The sequence below is a fragment of the Argiope bruennichi genome, chromosome X1 (assembly GCF_947563725.1).
Source record: "Argiope bruennichi chromosome X1, qqArgBrue1.1, whole genome shotgun sequence".
Classification (NCBI taxonomy): domain Eukaryota; kingdom Metazoa; phylum Arthropoda; class Arachnida; order Araneae; family Araneidae; genus Argiope; species Argiope bruennichi.
The window spans coordinates 26,679,685-26,698,640 of record NC_079162.1 but is presented as its reverse complement, the minus strand read 5'-3'; the positions used below and the strand labels follow the sequence as shown (position 1 = coordinate 26,698,640).

The window sequence follows — 18,956 nt, the reverse complement described above, 5'->3', positions numbered from 1 at the left end:
ATTATATATAATGAAGTAATTTTTTAGAGTTCTACATTTAATAAACCAGTTATTTCGAAGATGGAACGGGATTAATATTTCAAATATTTTTTAATATATGGTGAGGTTTCATCGGAGAGCAACAAGAGGAACAGTGCTTGACATACTCTCTTAAGCAATTCGTATGTTTTTAAATCCTAAATAAAAAGTTAAAAATCCATTTTCAACTCTATAATAACTATCTACTCTTTTACATAAAAGTTACTTAATTTTAAAACAAACTGTTCCATTCCGCGAAAATTGAAAGTGTCCTATCAAACCTGAAATTCTCAGAGTACTGAAATTCTATTACCTTTAATAGATGAAAGTTTGCACATTAACAATAGTATTGCTTAGGTAAAATCTCTCAGCGATTAATTAATAATATGTATTAAACCATAATAATAATAGAGGTAATAATAAGCCATCATTTATGTCAATATTTTTACACATAACCATTTTTTGAACACGGTTTTCATTCAACACGGTGCCAACGTTATAATAATCCCATCTGCAATAATTCGATTTAAAACAGATTTTCACATAATACGAAGTAAAATTACGACAGTCTTCTACACAGGGCCGTAATTACCACCTTGATCCCTACTAAGAAAATAAAATATATTTACTTTATATTGGAGATTTTATTTTAGGAAATTGTAAAATGAAACTTCCTAACGATATTTATTACTGTTCAAGTAAAGTTATTTCAAATTAAATAAAAAAAATAATAACACCTGTGACTACATTGATGAAAAATTAGATTAGACAACATTTTTTTCATATTTATCATTTTTTGCAATGGGATTAAGCAAGAAACAAAAATAACATATAGCAACACATCAACAAGACATTTATGGAGAAATTTTCATTTTATTAAAGTATATAAAGCTACTTCAATAATTATGAAATTTATCAACCACGAATAGGAGAGAGCTATTGAATTTATGAGAAAAAGTAAAGAGACTCCATTATCACTTACAGCGCTGGGGTCCCCAAATCTTTAATTAAGGCTCTTCACCTACAACATGGTTTCAATGCAATCCGAAAGGAAATGGCCATGTATAAAATTTTGATTATAATTCACAGAAAAAAACTGTTCCTCTTTTTCTTCATCTAACTATTGAAACTAATTTAAATTCTGAGTTATCTGCATAGTTTATACAATGTATCCTTGTATACTGAACGTACATAAAATTCTTGACCTTCGGTATTTATCCGTTTTGGGGCTGTTTAAAACAAATTCTGGCGTCTGCAAAAAGTGTTTCTTGGTGAAAAACAAGTGATAAATTAGATTTTACCCAAATATGCGCGAGAACAGCCTTCTAGTCGGAAGTTTACTGCTGAAAGTTTTGCATCGAAGTTTATTATGTGCTAAAGGAACTACGTCGTCTATATTGCTTTTGTAAATAGTGATTTCTTCCCGTTTTTCAATGCTTAAATGTTTTCTTTCTTCGTTAATTTGCTTCGAAATTGGAACTGTTTCAAGATTTATTTCCATCTTTCTTCTCCTAAGTGCTGAACTCTTATCTGATGGTGAGAGATTTAACCCTTTAACTTTTTTATTTTCTTCACTATCTAATAAGATGACACCTTCTATTTTGAGAATATTTTCTTATTTTGATTCAAATGGAAATCCATTGAATACTTGACTTTTCGATGTATTCGAAGTAATTTTAATATTGAATTAATCGTTATGAATGGTTTATTTTTTGCTTACAACTATCAAAATTCGATAAATTGAAGTACATATGGCTCTCGGCCAAAACAGTTAAGCGGTTAATGGGAGAAGATAATGGCAGCCTGAAGAGATTTCATAGCGCTCTTTTATCTGTATTTAAGAAGTGACAATCTAATTATTGTTTTGATGGAAATGAATATTATAGGTCATGGACTGGAAACATTGAAGGAAAGAGTTAATTGAATGTGGGGACATGAACCGTATTTATATATATAACAAAATTAGGCTTTTAATTTTTATCACAGTTTAAACATGTGTAATTCTTTATGTTTGCAATCGATTGACATTCGAAATTGTAAATTAGCTTACATAAATTTCAATGACTTTGATAGAATTAAAAGAAATATTATTCATACAGTTTGACTTTTTGTATCTCTTCTTTTAAACTTTATCCCATCTTATATTTCTATATTACGTCGCTATATCACTTTCACATTGAACTGAAATTTATTGAAAGACATTTCAGAAAAATAAAAAGACATTTGACCCACTTATAATTTAAGACCCTTGGGAATCAGTTTAAATTTTGCTTAAAATGTTTTAATATTTAGTCTCAAGGTTTTCAAAAAGTCAATAGTTCATTTCGATGTATTAATGACTGTTTTGATGGAATTACTATACGATCTACGAAATAAATTTTTAAACGATATATTCGCCTCGTGTGATTTGTAATATTACCTTTGAAGACTTAAGAAATATTTACCCATAAAATAGAAGAAAAATATGTGTTTTTGAATAAGCAAACCAGGAAAAACTGGTTCAGCCTCTTGGATTAATACATTTTCAATCAGTATTGTAAAGCTGCGCTTTACTGAAATCTATATTATTCAGCTGATATTAGAAATCACGATATACCCATATTTATTTATTTTTAATAAATAAATATGGGTATAATGTTTTAATATTTAGTCTCAAGGTTTTCAAAAAGTCAATAGTTCATTTCGATGTATTAATGACTGTTTTGATGGAATTACTATACGATCTACGAAATAAATTTTTAAACGATATATTCGCCTCGTGTGATTTGTAATATTACCTTTGAAGACTTAAGAAATATTTACCCATAAAATAGAAGAAAAATATGTGTTTTTGAATAAGCAAACCAGGAAAAACTGGTTCAGCCTCTTGGATTAATACATTTTCAATCAGTATTGTAAAGCTGCGCTTTACTGAAATCTATATTATTCAGCTGATATTAGAAATCACGATATACCCATATTTATTTATTTTTAATAAATAAATATGGGTTTAAAAATGCGTTATATATTTATTTTTAGAATAGGCAGGGATGATGCATGTTAAAAAAATTCTGAGGAAATGCAGTTTAATAAACAACAATAATTTATTAAAAGAATTAAATATTCTTATTTCTTTTTTAATGTGATTCACTTCTTAAATTACCAAATCTTTCTGCATATTTTGTTGCATTAAATTCACATTATAAGCGGGGTTTTTTTTTCATATAATTTGTACTTTTCGATGAAACTGAATTTTCCTGAATATGCCTAATATTATACATGCATCAATGTCGCTTTACGGAGTTAAAAATTGAAAAAATTATGGACGCAATATGTTTGCCAAAAAATTGTTGTATACGGCCGTGTTACGGAACTTCCTGTACTGATGTGCAGAAGTATGAAAAGACTCAATCGAAATAGTTAATTACGTCGTAGCATTAGTCGGAAATGATACAAAAGACGAGATCGAAATAAGATGAGGATAAATTAAGTTAAAAGAAGAATTAGCCGCACATTTAGATTAGCATTACCACTTTCTATTTTCAACTCTTTGCGGTGGTATAAAAGAATGCGGTTTGTTTGTTTATTGGCGTCGTTACTGGTTGGAATTCTTATTCTTGTACCAAGAAGCATGATTCATGAACTAAAACTCAAATTTGTTTCTCACTAATTTTATCTTTTATTATACGGAGAAAACCAGAAATATTTTGCTGTTTTGACATTCGCTTTATTTTACATTAAAATAGGAATTTGAACTTGGCCCGTTTAGTCGTTACCATGATAAAAAAAAAAAGCCAACACAGATTTTCTCATTGAAATATAAGTTCATGGTTCATTTTTTTTCTCTGTAAAGCTGAAACGGCTCTACTTCACTTTTTTTTTTCTTTCAGTATTTTTTTTATTGCTTTAAAAATACTTTTTGTCATGCCACAATTTTAATTGACATATGATCTGATAGTTGATATCTTTCTTAAACTAGAATTTTGCTGGATAAAAAGTAAACTGATTTCTCCACTTTTCAAATTCAATTAAACATAAGTTCTATCTTATCTTTCAATCCCTATATCGTTATCTATTCTTTTGTCCCTTATTAACATTATTCCGATTATTGGAGAATGGAGAAACAAGATTATTTATAATGTAATCGGAGCTATTTACAAATCTGTATCGCTATGTAAGTGAAATCTTAATGCGTTAGTGCAGACATTTTTAAAGGATTCTTATTAGAAGGGGGAGGAATTCATTTGTTATATCCCCTGTGCGGTTCATTTGCGCGTGTATTCTATTACAATATAATTAGGTATTGTACAACGTTATGGATACTGAGCAACATCGCTAAAATGTAGTATAATACCTTTGTGTTACTAGAGAAGATTAACACTTAAATGTTAGCGACTCACTAAAAAACAGTCAAGAAGATCACTGTTCTTTATCATTGAAATGTTGGCCTTGAAAAACTAGAAACTTTTTGCCCTCTTCGACAAAAGATTTATACTTCGAAAGATTTATTTAAAGTTCCCAAAATGGCTTTTAGTTAACAACATCCAGATGCTTCGCTTCTTCGAGCGGATGTTGTCAAACACCATTTCGCTCTGCTCCAAATCTATGAATGAGTTCCGAAAGGAAGTAAACCTTAGCTCTACTTCTAGGTCGTAAATGAAATAGTCTCACTACGAATGAAGTCAACAGAAAAAAAAAAAAAAAAAAAACATTCTTCTTCGTAAGAGGCCAGAAATCCTGAGACGCGACTCATCCTGGTACCTACAACCTTCACGAAACGCGCCAATCCCAATATGGATCGCTACGTCACGAGGTATTTTCTCTGCCTTCTCGGTTATTCATTCTATTGTCGAAAAAAACCATCGTCGCCAAATACGTGACTTTTTCGCCAAAAAAATCGAAAACCGAAATAAGTTACTTGGACTTAAATTTTTTTTAGATTATTTGAAGCAAATAGATTTATTTTTTCATATTTTATTTAAAAATTGTTTAGAAAAATTGTGTGTTTTATAATTTATTTAATAGATTCAGTTGGTAATGGTAATATCCCTAAGTATGGAATTATACATGTTTACTTCATTTGTATTTTTGTCGTATAAGGATTTATTTTCAGCATTTTAATAATGAATAGGCAAATAATTTAATTATGGTATTTTAAGCTGAAAAAGGAAAGTTTTAAATAAAGAAATTTTAACTAAACAGTTTTTAATTTTTAAATAAAATTTGAGATCAGAACTAATCTTTAGTTATTTCTTATATTCTTAGGATTCATTTTCATAGATTAAAGCAGTTATCTTAGAAAGGAAATATTATGCTATGCAAAGTTAATAATAAACGATTATTTTCTTCAGTGTCAACAACTATGCATAATTACATTCCTGGCAAATGGCATTAATAATAACTAATGAATATACAATAACCAATTAAAATTGTTGTATTTGAAAAAATCTTATTTTATGCCATTTATTACTTTTATTTATAAGATTCTATTAAATTTTTATCATAATAATTAGCAGGTCTCGAATTAAATGGATTCTGAAAGTCATTTTATTAATAATTTATAAATACGTGTTAAAAATAATCATCGGCTTAAGCAATAAACTCTAATCAATTGTCACTTAAATTTTGTAGTTATTATTAGCTGTTTCTTATTAGTGTCGCATGCCAATCCCTTTGAAAGTGGCATGTGAATAAAATGAATTTTTTGAATCTTATGAAGAAGTCTAATTTAAAATTTCCAATTATTCTCGAAATTTCCAAATTCTTTTTTTATTTTAAAAATTATAACAATCCACTGTTTTATGGAATAAAATATGTTTTCATTTGGATAAAATGAAATCAAATTTATTAATATTTTCAAACTACATTTAATCTTAATAATCTCAAGTAGTGAATTTGTAAGAAAATTATCATTTTGTAGAGGTATAACAGTGTTTACTTTCTACAGTAATCATCACTTCCTTGATGTCTACGCAAAATATTTTTGTATTTTTGATTTCAATTGTAGTAGAGATATAAATTATGTATAATTGATATTTATAGAAACTGAACTCTTCATTTAAATGAATAATTATAAAATTTAATCTTCCATAATAAATAATTTAAAACTGTTAAAACAGTTTAAACCTTATAAATCTTAGAGTTTAAAAACAATATTAAATTTTGATAGAAACATATTTAAAAGAACTCAAACAAATTTGAACAATATATTTTTGATGTCTTGAGTACAGTTTAAAAAGGAGCATATTAGAGGATAAAATTATAGTAAAAATTTATATAAATAATCGTAATTTCAGAAAACATTCTCTAAGTATACAAATTATACCTATACTAAAATTTACATAAAAGTTTAGGCCATGCAATAGGGTAATGAAAATTTCTAGATTTATTTCTATCTTATTATTTTATTTTTTTCGTCACAAATTACATATATCGGTTATTTTTCTGCTTTTTAAGAAAACTGTAAAAAGCAGCTGATTTTCTGGAAACTCTCATTTAAATCTTTTAAGTAAGAAGCATTGATTTATAAATCAAAATTGCCTTTATCTTGAAACTTATAATGTTCATCTATAAGGAATTTTTCTGAAAAATTACTTCTAAAATCAAATTTATCATTTCAAATTAGAACAAAGCTGAAGTCTTACTGATGTTTAAAATGAATTGCCTAGTAAATAAAAATATATTCCAATGTTTTCTTGAATGAAACATCAATTATTACTTTGGAAATTAGATTTGCTATCTTAGTCTATTTTTTAAGTCTATTAAGTCTATTTGAGCTATCTAGTCTATTATTTAATTTAGCATGAAATATTTACTAAAAGGAATACTCGATCGTTATTTTTATCCACTGTCTCTATCTAGTTGAGTATTTTCATTATCACATATGAGCCGTTGGTTACCAGTGTAACAGAAGTTTTCATTTGTCAGTATGCTTTGTAAAATGATCAGGATCTGACAGCCTACGATTTCGGTTGCTTTAGAGTGAGTAAAATATCAAATGTTATCAGGAGTTCTTTTATAAAATCCTGCACGTTCTTGTAGTTCTTCGGGGGACTTTGAAGAAATTTACTCTATTTAATTCTTTAAAATTTAATATTTAATTGATATTATTTTATTCTAGAAATTAAAAAACATTCGGTTCTCGATTATTCAAATCTTTATTCTAATTTTTTCCTAAATTTCCTATTAAATTAAAATGAAAATATTGTTGATTATTCGAATCTATGTTCATTAATTCGACGATAAGCCTTAAAAAATGCCAATAATTGTTTTTATGTCTGAATTATTTTAGAAAGTTAACTCGCCTTGACTAGTGTCATAAGTGTCATATGACTAGTGTCATATTTTAAGGCTTCTGATTCATTCGAGATCTTTACTGCTGAATAATGTATTCAATCAAAAGAGAAATAGATTTTTTTTGATGCTTTGATTCAATACTCTTAAAGAAAAACACTCTTAAAAAGAATTTGATTGTAAATTGTAATTTTTATCTTGAATTATTGTGCAGTTGTATTTAAAATTTGGTATACTGTTGATCAAAACTATTGACATAATTATATAAATTATCTTTAAAATTAAAATATTTCATTACAAGAGTTAATGAAATTATTTACTATTATCAATCATGTATCATTTGATAAAGATGTTAAATTTAAAAAATAAATCCTTATAAAAATTTTTGATCAAAAGTACACGTTTTTGTTTCTTTTTTCTGCTGTACTCACTTTTAGACCTAATTTTTCTTAATTGGAATATTTGGATAAATCGAATAATTTTTATTACAGTTTTCTTCAGTCTTGAATTAGTCAAGCTGTACTGTACTTTCGGGCTATTGGAATTCTTATCTATTTTTAATTAATACCCAGAAGTACTAAAAGGATTTTTCTAAATTTTTATTGATTAATGTATTTAATTTCAAGAAAAAGACATTTGTTTCCTTAATTGGCCTATTAAAATTGAATTCAATTTATCGATGTGTCCAGTTTATTTCATATAATTTAATTACACTTTCATAACCTACATTATTAATGCAGATCAGAACAATACAAGTATTCAGCATGTGAACCATGTTGTTGCAGAAAATTATTGTGCAACAACAAAATAGTTAATAAATTAACATTTTCGCTTCCATGCATTGCACTTGTCATTAATGCTTTCTATCTAATTTCATGACATCCTTCTCTGGTATTTTTTAACTATAGTAGGGAATTGATCATCTGATTAATTAGTTGGTATAAATCGCATGCGTTAGTCAAATGGCGCAGTATCAGTCAACATGTTAACGAATGAATCACCTTCCACTTACATAAAGAAATATGACATTTTCCTTTGAATCAATAAGTCAATTTTTCAATCAATTTTTTGTTTCTACTTTGAGACATTTATTTACTCTCTGAATCTCTATATGTAAAATATACTTCAAAAAAAGTAATTAAGATAAAAAGAATAAAAACAGCTTTTAAAAATTACATTCTTATTAGTGTTCTATAATCATATTGAAAAGTAATGAATTTTTTTTTATTTTGATTATTTGCAACTTTTTGATTTTTAATTTGCTTTATTGCAAATTTTATGTTATCAAAATTTTTTCACAAATTCATTGCCAGGAATTGCCATTCGTCAAGAATAAAATTTTAATGAAAATAGTTGATTAACCGATAATTAAATTTAAAAAATATTAAAAACGCGTGTTTTCATCGAGAAAATACAAATGTGCATAGTTTCAAAACTGATACATCAGGAAGTAAACAGCAAATCAATTACAAAATTTTATATTTGCGAGCATGAAAAAAGTCAAGTGAAATAAGAGTGTAAAAAACAACTTGATTCAAAAAATTTCACTAAATTAAATTAAATAACCGATTTTAATCAATTCCACTGTTATAATTAAAGCTTCATTATCTTATTTTGGAACTTAAAGGCCGTGGTAAAAAGCATTTGGATGGAAAAATGTAAAGGCTCTTGTTAACACCAGAATAGATGCACTTAATGGACTTACCCATTGGAGTAAGTTGTAGATTGTGTGTTAACACCCCAAATTACAGGAGCCCGGAAACTTCTTTTTGTCTTAAATTGATTGATTGATGAGTTACGTGGAACAAGGATTGTAGCAATGTTGCATACCTTTCCGTAACTTTTTCGAAGTAAGCTAGCCAAACGTAGGATAAACCGCCAAGTTATTCAAGGCTTTCGCTGGAAGATTCACCTCTCGTATATATATGCACACCCCCTAAACACTCATTCACAATCTTTCTTGTTCTACGTAACCCTGTTGTCTTGTTTTAGAGACTGCACTTTTCAACTCATTGGCACAAGGTAACGTTCTTACTTCATTTAATCCGCATGTTTACTGCTAGTCTCCGGGTAGAAATCCTTGTTTGACTATTTGCGTGATACTTGATATATTTGAAACTAATGGTGAAATTATAATATATCCATTGAGCATATATAAGAATTTATTTTGGACTTTTCAGTAAATATAATTTTATTTCTTTGCTTCCTGTTAGTTATTTTGATATAGAATTTTACATTTCATTAGTACAAAGTAATATTTTTTACTTCATTTAGCTAATCTGCTGTATTTACTATTAGAAATGGGATACAGTCCTTGCTTAACTGGTTTGCATTTTACCCAAAATATTTTAAGATAGTGGAATTATCAAATATCCTGGAATATTTATAACAATATATTTATTTTCGTGGATATTTTAGAAAATATAATAATTTATTTGGATACTTTAATTAGTGGTATTTATAAAAATGCTTTTCATTTCAATGAAGTTTTAATAATTTTGTTATGGCGATTTCAGTAAATAAATCTTGTATTTTTAGAAATATAAATAATTATTTGCTCAATTTTAAAAAATATAATCGAAAAAGTTCGTTTGATCTTTCATGTCTATGAAAACTTCCTGCACTGAAAATATTTACTCAACTGAAAACTGTATTTTTATTTTATAATTTTTACAGATAATTTTTTTTCATACTTTTGAGAATTGCATTTGATTATACAACAGAAACTATAACATTTATTATATAAATTGAAAAATATGAAATTAAGTGCCTTTACACAAACAAAATCTTATGAATTGCATGCATAACACATTCCTGCGAAAACGCGAATTCCGGAGTCAAATTTTATCATTCGTGAGATCGATTATTTTCTTTTATGAAATAATTCTACAATATTTTTAATGCTTCCAGTTATTCGCATAAATTTATTCTTTCTAATGTTAAATTAGTCTTATTTATTTGACTTCTCAGTGTTTGTGTTTGGAACAGTTAATTATTCTATGAAACTCAGGTTCTTTTTGTTACAAGCCTGTGGCATGTCTGATGTTTAAATTGAATTTTTTTTTTTAGATAAATAGCATTTTGCTTTGAAAATAAAACTGAATTTAAATAATGATTTTTAATTTAATATCAAAATATCTTTAAATTCATTCCTTCATAATCACCTAATTGTTTTGGATTATTATTAATGAAATTAGCATGCTATTTTGGAACGACATTAAAATTATTTCAGTTAGGATCTCTTAAGTTTAAGGCAAGATTAGATGACTAAAGCATTATCTGAACCGGTGTTCTGCCTTCTTTAAAACTCCACACAACATTAACGGTAGAACGTTTGAGTGCAACGGATTTAATAATGAGGAGTAATGAGTAATAATTTAATAAGTAAGGATTAATGATTTAATGAGTAATGAGTATCTGAAGGATCTTTTGTGGAATCGGGTCTCGAACTTAAGACCCGAATTCCAGATTAACCGATATGGTCCTGAATATCTCAACTAGATTTTGTAAAGAGAAATATAATATTTTCTCAACAGTATCTAATATACTGATCAGAAAATATTACATTTTTTTAAATCTTAACTAGTGCTGAATAATTATCTGAACCAAGTTTAAATTGAGGAAGTCAATCTGCAACTTTGTAATATATAGTTTAAAAAGGAAAATTAATCAAAAAAATTCAAAATGTTGAAATAAATTGACAAATTCTACTCTACTACTCTGTATTTTAAAACATTATGATTGGTATTTAGATTTCAAGTAATTGTTGAAATAAATCTGTTTCCTTAATTTTGATTTATGAAAAATGTATTTATATATATTATGTATTTATTTCGTTCAGCAAACGAAAGGAGTTGGTGGCACAAAAATTTGGAGAAGGATTTCAAACATTTCGGCTTCTCATCGTCGACTTGGAAAAGACATTGGAAGTATTAAACTTCGAAAGGTAAACAAATTTGAGAAATTTATATGCAATTAAAAATAGTTTGAAAATTCTTACTATTAGCTTTCAACATCTTTTAATTCGATTTTCTATTTAAAAATTCAAAAATTTTGTTTTGCCTGTAATAAATTAACAAAAACCCTTTTTGAACAATCGATTTTACTTACAAAGGTAACTTACTTTTAAAAATTTGTACTATCTTGGGAATTAATAAGTCATTTTTTAATATAGATGACTTTCACAATGGTAAAACTGCACTTAAATAATTTTTGTGAAAGCCTTTATGTACATTATTTTAGATTAATTAAAAAATTTGAGACATTGTATTCATCAGTTTTTGTTAGAAATTTATTCAACACCACTTGCCACTTTTTTTAATTCAATGATAAATAAAACAGGAAAGATTTTTAATTAAGTAAATTTAAGTAAGCTTATAGCTACAATTCATGTATATAGAATTCATTGAACGGTATGAAAACGATAATATTCTAAAACTCTGACGTCACGTGAATTAAATTTAAGATAAAAATTAAGATTTTATATTTTTCTCACATATCTTATACTCATTTGCATGTTTTTATATAAATGTAGTTGAAAAACAAATTATAATGCAACGTAAAGTTGAATTTTTTGTATAATCGTTCTATCATGTAAAGTTACAGTTTGACAGTTGTATTTCATACTTTTTTTATAGATGGCGCTTGAGGTGTTAAATTGGAAGCAGGATGAAACCAGATTTGTGATGGCCGGTAAACTATTATTCACCCAAATCACAGACTATCCTTGGAACAAAAAGAGCAAGACAATAAAATTCGCACCAGTTCATGCCTTGCTAATAGCTCTTGGAAAACCCAATTCCAATTACAGACCAGAAAGTTCCTCAATAGACAATCCAGTTCTATTTCCAAAAAATACAGGCATTCGAGATGCAAGCTTGGTTCTTATGAAAGAAAAGAATGGTCGCTTTGTAACTGTTAGAGTAAGTTATATTTTAAATTTTATTGCTATTCATATTTTCAGACTCTTAGAAAATTAATTTAGATTCATTGTTTTAAATTTTAAAGTTGATAGTCAATTAAAGCTACCACATTTGGGTCATGTCTCAAAATTTAAGAAATCTTGAATAATAATGAAACTCGGATAAAAAAGGAGCTAAAATATTTTAAAATTAAATCATATCACTTTTCTTAAATTTTAAAAACTGTATTCTTATGTACATTTAAAAAATTCTATAAAATTAACAGTTTGAATGGAAATTCATATTGAAGAGAAATAAAAACAAGGCGCCGAAACTTAAGCTTTAAAATTAAAATTGTCAAAAATTAAAATACATCTCAAGTATATGATTCTTTCAGATTCTGACGCAATCAATATAATCTTTTTATTTACAGGACCCTTTGTATCTTGGAAATTGCGTCATCAGCTGCGACTCAGACAGTGAAGATGTCTTCGAAATCCAAGAATACACAACAAAAGAAGCCTATTTATTAAAAGTAAGAAAAAAGTTCGCTGAAGATTAAAAATAATATTTTAACCAAAAATAAGGAAAATTTCATTGATTATAAAATATAATCTGATACATTTACTTATTACATTTTAAAATAAGTGTTAGAAATCTACAAGCATTATGTACGCTTTTACTAACAAAATAGATATTTTGTAAGAATAAATTCAAATAACGTCATAACATGTCATTTAGATGCATCTTGCGCAAATCTACTGTTATTTGAGTTTCTGTAAATTATGTTTGAATGAGTAAGATGCTGCTTACTAATGATTCCAAAATTTTATTTAAAATAGTTTACTGTAAAAGCAATAAAAATATTTTACTATTTTTCTGTAAATTTTCGGTCATTACGCATATCGTAGACTTAACCTGTGTTTCTTAATTTAGTAAAATGTTTCTTAGTTTAGAAATAGTCAGTTTAGTTTTTGTAACAAGTTTAAGGAAATTTAATTAAATATATTTTGATGATATTTCAACCGTTTAATTAGTGTAACTGCATTTGTCCTTTAGCATCTAAATTTATTATTTTGCACGGATGGCGTCATGTATTACAAGATGGCAGTGGGTTCCAAAATTAATTGGACTCGGCACCTTTCACTTAATTTCGCGGTATATTAGAATAATTAGGGTTATTTATTTCGAAATGAATTTTTAATTCATAATATTTTAAAGAATTGTCTTTATAAAATGTTTAAAAAACAAAGAACTTCCTAATGATTGTCTTCCTTATGGAAAAAAAATAAATGTATTTCTTAAATCATTCGTCATTGATTTTTAAATATTCGCGAATAGTTCTCCGCTTAAGCACCCGGACTGCGAATTTTTTTATTCAGTTTCTTCCCGCAAGAACAACTGAAATAAACTTCATCCTAAGATTCAACGCTGTGATACTTGTTTTTGAGTTTTTCATCAGTGTCAGAATGTTTCCCTCTCCCATACTTTCGGCCTCAGTTGCAGGAGAATTTCTCTGGATTGTCCGCGATAACCCTGAAATTTTTGACGACTTTCCAAAATACCTGCTTGTATTGGGGGGAAAAAGCTTTTCTACTTCATTTTAAAAATAAATGGAGAAATCTTTTGGAAAGTGTAGAAACTGAATTCAGACGGCAGATCTCAACTATTACATGTGCCAAAATTCGTAAATGGCATTCAATGTCTTTATTTTCACTAAAAATTGTAATGATACGATTCCTGTTTAATTAAAACTAGTACCTTATAACTTTTCGTATATTGATAATTTATTTTTAAGTAATTTTCTTCGTGAATATATCTGTTTAGTATTCAATTTTAGCCTTTTTCTTACGGAACCATGAATGTGGCCCCACAGAATTTTTCTTTGAATGTAGGCTCTACAGATAGATATAATTAATTCGTAACAGACGAAAACAGTTAAGCTAATTATTCTTCTTATGAAAAAAAGGGAGCTGAAATATTGTGGTCATATTTAAGATAATTGCTAAATATTTTTACTCACTTTTATATAATTTGAATAGTTTCAGATTTCTGAAAATAGAATTTTGGGATCTGATTTCTCATTAACTTCTTGATTTACACAGCTTTAAAATTCTGTGCACTTGTTTATTCTCAATGAAAATGTATTATTTTTATATTTTCAAAACGTTATTGGCAGTTAATCGATATTAATCGCCAATTTTATCAGCATTTTATATAATTAAATGCTGATATAATGCCAGTGGCGCCATCTGGTATAGAATTTAAAATTTTGTTTCGAAATTTCGTACTATTTATTTTAAATTAAATACTAAAAAGTTTAAAATAATTAAAATAAAAATAGTTAATATTACACTAAAATTTTTTTTAATTATTTGAATTTATTATTTTTTTAGGGTGAGACAAATAAAGATACAAAGGAATGGCTGCGTCAATTAAGATATCATGCTAAGGATCTGGGATCCTGGAGGAAGCGTAGAAATGCTTTAGCAAATATCATGATAAATGGAATGATACGTCAGTGAACTGCACTTTTTTCACAAGTATTATAAAAAAGACAGATCTGCTCTTTGGCTGGAAATGTGATATAAAAACTTTCTTCGAACGTACTTTGCAATGTGCAAGCACCTTTGAATCTGTTAGTGAACTGCTTAGATTGAAAGTATTAGTAATTTTTTTTTACAAACTGTGGATTTTTTTTACGAAAATGTGGACTTGTATACAATAGAAAAGGATGGATGAAGCCATGAATATTTTTATTGTTCCTGTTCATACAGTTTTCAAATCAATCTCATTTACTGTTAAGTCCTTCCTATCTGTGATGTTAACATTCCATGATTTTAGAGGCAGTGAGGCTTGATCTTTGATAGCAGTTGATGAAGAAACTCTATAATCTTGGATCTAGTCTTTTCTTTTGATTTATACTTTGTAAATGTTTTGAACTAGTTATTGGCCCAGTGTGTTTATAGATACATATTTACATAAGTGCATAAAGAACATGAATTAGATTTGGAAATAAATACTTAATGTATAAGCTAAAGTATTCAGATTACTCATGCATTTCAATGTGAATAAACTTTCATGAGTCTTTATTTCATTTTGTGTCGGCTTAATAAATGTTTCATTTCAAAACTGAATATCATGAGATAAGTTTAATTTTCTAAATCTTGTTGATGAATGAATATTAAATATGTGTCAATTAAATAAAAATGCATATCCTTCAGTAAGTTATTTGTTTTAGAAGAATGATATATATTGCTTCTGTATACCTTTTGATAAAGTTATTTATTTTATATACGACTAAAACTAATAATAATAATTATTATTTATAATTAAGATTGAACATTTGAAAATTTTGAGTGATCGAGTACTAAAAGATTTTCTTCGTTGATAATTGAAATATACTAGAATAAAATACCCAGGAATTAATCATATATGCATTATATAATAAGAGAAATTGTTTGTAAGTAGCTTTCATTAGTATATAATTCATAAGTCAAGGTACATTAAATTACATATTTTGCACACATACTTTCACATTATCTTTAAAAAGACGTACTTTTAAAAATGACTAAAAAGATGGCTACCATGTAATGTTGCCTTCATGCTCATTTTTTACTGCACGAAATCTTCAATTTAAAGTAATGTCTATTACTGTTTCAACAATGATAACTCGAAATTTCATGATTTTCGAAGTGGATTGACTCTTACCATTCGATTTACATTAAGTTCTTAATGCACTTTTAGTAAACACTGCATCTGATTTTGGGCAGTAAATTTGCAAACATTTTTGTATAGTTTTTAACTGGATTTCAGAAATAAAGTAATATGTTGTATCCTTTCACTCCCATCTTCCAAAACACAGCAAATTATTCCTGAATGGAAACAAGAGACTGAGAAATGTAAATGTAAGCCATTGTAAAGTTTGATTCAAAATAGCACTGTGAAAATGAAAAGAAAAATCAGGACTACTTAAACAAAACTAATATAGAAATATAAAGTCGATAATGCTTTACAGAAACATTTTATCCCTTTAAGGAAATGCATAATGTAAGTACGATAAGTAATATTCAATAAATAAAAATTCATTTCACGCAAATTACACGTCTAGAACAACTCAAGGTTGGTTCATAACTTTTGTCACAAATATCGACTCACGCAAAAAAACTAGGTTGCATCGAATACAAGCATGATTATAGTTATAAAAATCATAATAAATTAAAAGGCTTTTTTGAATTATTCTGGATCAATCTTTATTTTACTGCATTTTTTTATATTTATAACATTTCTAAAAGCTTCTTTTTTTTTGGGGGGGGGGGTATGAAATTGAGGCTGCAATGTTTTTTTTTCCAGTCTGAAACTGATTTATGAGTAGAAATATATTAAGAAGTCTTGGCTCAGGTAAAGAAATCGGAAATAGCCGAATTTAAGAAAAATATTTTGTTAACCGGTACAATTATTCAGAATGATCTAGTTGAAAACTAAGATAAAAAAAATGTACCGAAAGTATGACAGTTTATCATTTTCTTATCACTTCCCTTAATTAATCTTTAAATATAATTGAAATACTTTCTTTTAAATTGGTGCTATATATTTGGAGAATTTCAATGTTCAAATTTCAATCCACTTACCTTTAAATTGAATAAGTTTTCTTCTAAAAGACTATTGTAACACAAAAGTGAACTGAGGAAATAATATATATTAAGAATCCTGTACAGACATATTCACGATTTATAAAGGCATTGCTTTTCACATCGATCACTAATAGACAAATAGGCGAGTGAACAATGATTACGAATAACAATTTTACAGAAAGCAAAACAAATCCTTTTGAACCCAGTAAAAATTGCTGGTAAAAGCAGTGAAAACCTTTTTCTATATCGGAATAAAGAAAACTAATTTAAACAAGTGTCAAACATTTTTACAAAAATATTACTCCATGTTGAAATAAATATCACGCACTTTCCGATTCGAATATAAAAGAGAAACGAGCAAATAACAAAAAAAAAAAAAAAAAAACTCACATATACTAAATTATCATTTGAGATGTATCAATTATTCATATTGACTGATGTAACTAAAATATACCAGCATTTTTAATTTGTGTCTAATAAACTTTAAAGAAAAGGATTGGGTGTATAAAATTCGGTTATTTATACTTCTATCAGAGAAAAAATTAAAATAAAAGTTAAATTAAAAACATAATAAAGAGAATCATTTTAAAGAGCAACTTTAAGAATACGATTTGAAAAATTACAGAGAAAGTAGCAGGTTGAAACCATTAAATCAGCCTGATACTTTTAATGTTATTTTTTTCAACTTGTAATTCGTTCAGATTTTTTTTTAATGTGACCTGAATTTTCGGTGTGACATTATATAAGTAAAAAAAGAACACAGTCTTGGCATATTAAAGGAATTAAATCCATTTAACATCCCTAACGTAATGTCGAGTTGTATAGTGTTAAATTAAAATGCAATTTTTAAACATGGAATAGAAGCGCCATCTACCGAGTTGATAAGTAACTTCCAAAAGTTACTGATGAAATCATTTCCACAAGACTTTTTGAACATAGCGTAGCATAAGAAAATTCTTGTACTTTAAAATCCATTCAGCCAGTTGATAAAATAATTTGAGTTGATGTGCAGCTTTTTTTTAAAGCTGAAAATCAACTCATCTAAATTTATTTTCTTCTTTTTAATGTTGTTTCAACTTTACAGAAATAAATGTTTTAATTTGAAATAATCAAACTGAATGTGAAATATAAAAACACGGAAAGTAGCAATTAAAGTGCAATTTTATGTGTGAAATGATTGATTTGTTATGTTAATGTTTTGCTTTGGATTGCCACGAGAGCTATTTCGGGATGGATCGTTTAATTTAAAACATTAGTGAAATGAGTACCTGGACATCAAATGGGATTTTATATGTGACCAAACTTAAACAAAATATGCATTATAGCTCAAAGCTTGAATATGATGAAAATGTTGTTGACTATTTTTTTTAATTTGTTAATTTTAAATTATATTTAAACTAAAAATCACGACAGAAGTAAATATATTGTGGCTATTTTCTACCTCAGAAAAATGAGACAAAGCAAGAACATTCATTACCACAACAGTATAATCGACTTAAAGACTACAGGAATAGATAACAATAGTCACTCTAAGTCGTGTTGTACACACGACTTAGAGTGACTATTGTACATCGGACACGATTTGATCGATGATCAAGTGTGTACTCGATTGTACACACTATGTTTTGATCATAAGGAAAAATATCGTATAATTTTTTACTTTGTTTCTAAACAGCATGATTTTTTCTTCTTGTATAGTACAATGGAGTAACAAGCTACCGCTAAGTTATTGATGCACCATCATTTCAAGCCTTCTAAAGTTAAACGATTTTTAGGATTCATTCAAACAGAAAAAAGTATCCGAACTTCAGATATTGACGCACTACAATTAATGAATTCAAAATACACGTAATGAAACTACTAAACACATTTTTAGATTTATAATTTTTTATTAATTCAGAACAGATAACATGGACTCTAATGTAAGTATAAATTTGCACTCTGCACCCGAAAAACTACCTGCCATATAATTTGCACTTTTCTCCATGAATAAAAACTGTTTTAATTTATTTTTCATCGAAGAGATTAGAAAAAACTCATTAAAGATTGACTTACTAAGTGATAAATATAAAGAATAAATAATACATATTATAGTATAATACCATACAGTTTAATTCAGTTGCCTCAACGC

General features: G+C 27.3%; 1 protein-coding gene across 2 annotated transcripts in view; it reads left to right on the top strand.

Moving 5' to 3' along the window:
* LOC129958327 (uncharacterized) overlaps nt 1-16,027 on the top strand; it is a 139,813-nt gene extending 123,786 nt beyond the window's left edge. For both annotated transcript variants that reach the window (XM_056070738.1, XM_056070739.1), the window contains exons 14-17: nt 11,132-11,236; nt 11,928-12,212; nt 12,625-12,726; nt 14,588-16,027. In XM_056070738.1, coding sequence (XP_055926713.1) covers nt 11,132-11,236; nt 11,928-12,212; nt 12,625-12,726; nt 14,588-14,716 — 621 coding nt within the window. In that variant the 3' untranslated portion in view covers nt 14,717-16,027. The remainder of the gene's footprint in view (nt 1-11,131; nt 11,237-11,927; nt 12,213-12,624; nt 12,727-14,587) is intronic.
* Nucleotides 16,028-18,956: the final 2,929 nt, after the last annotated feature.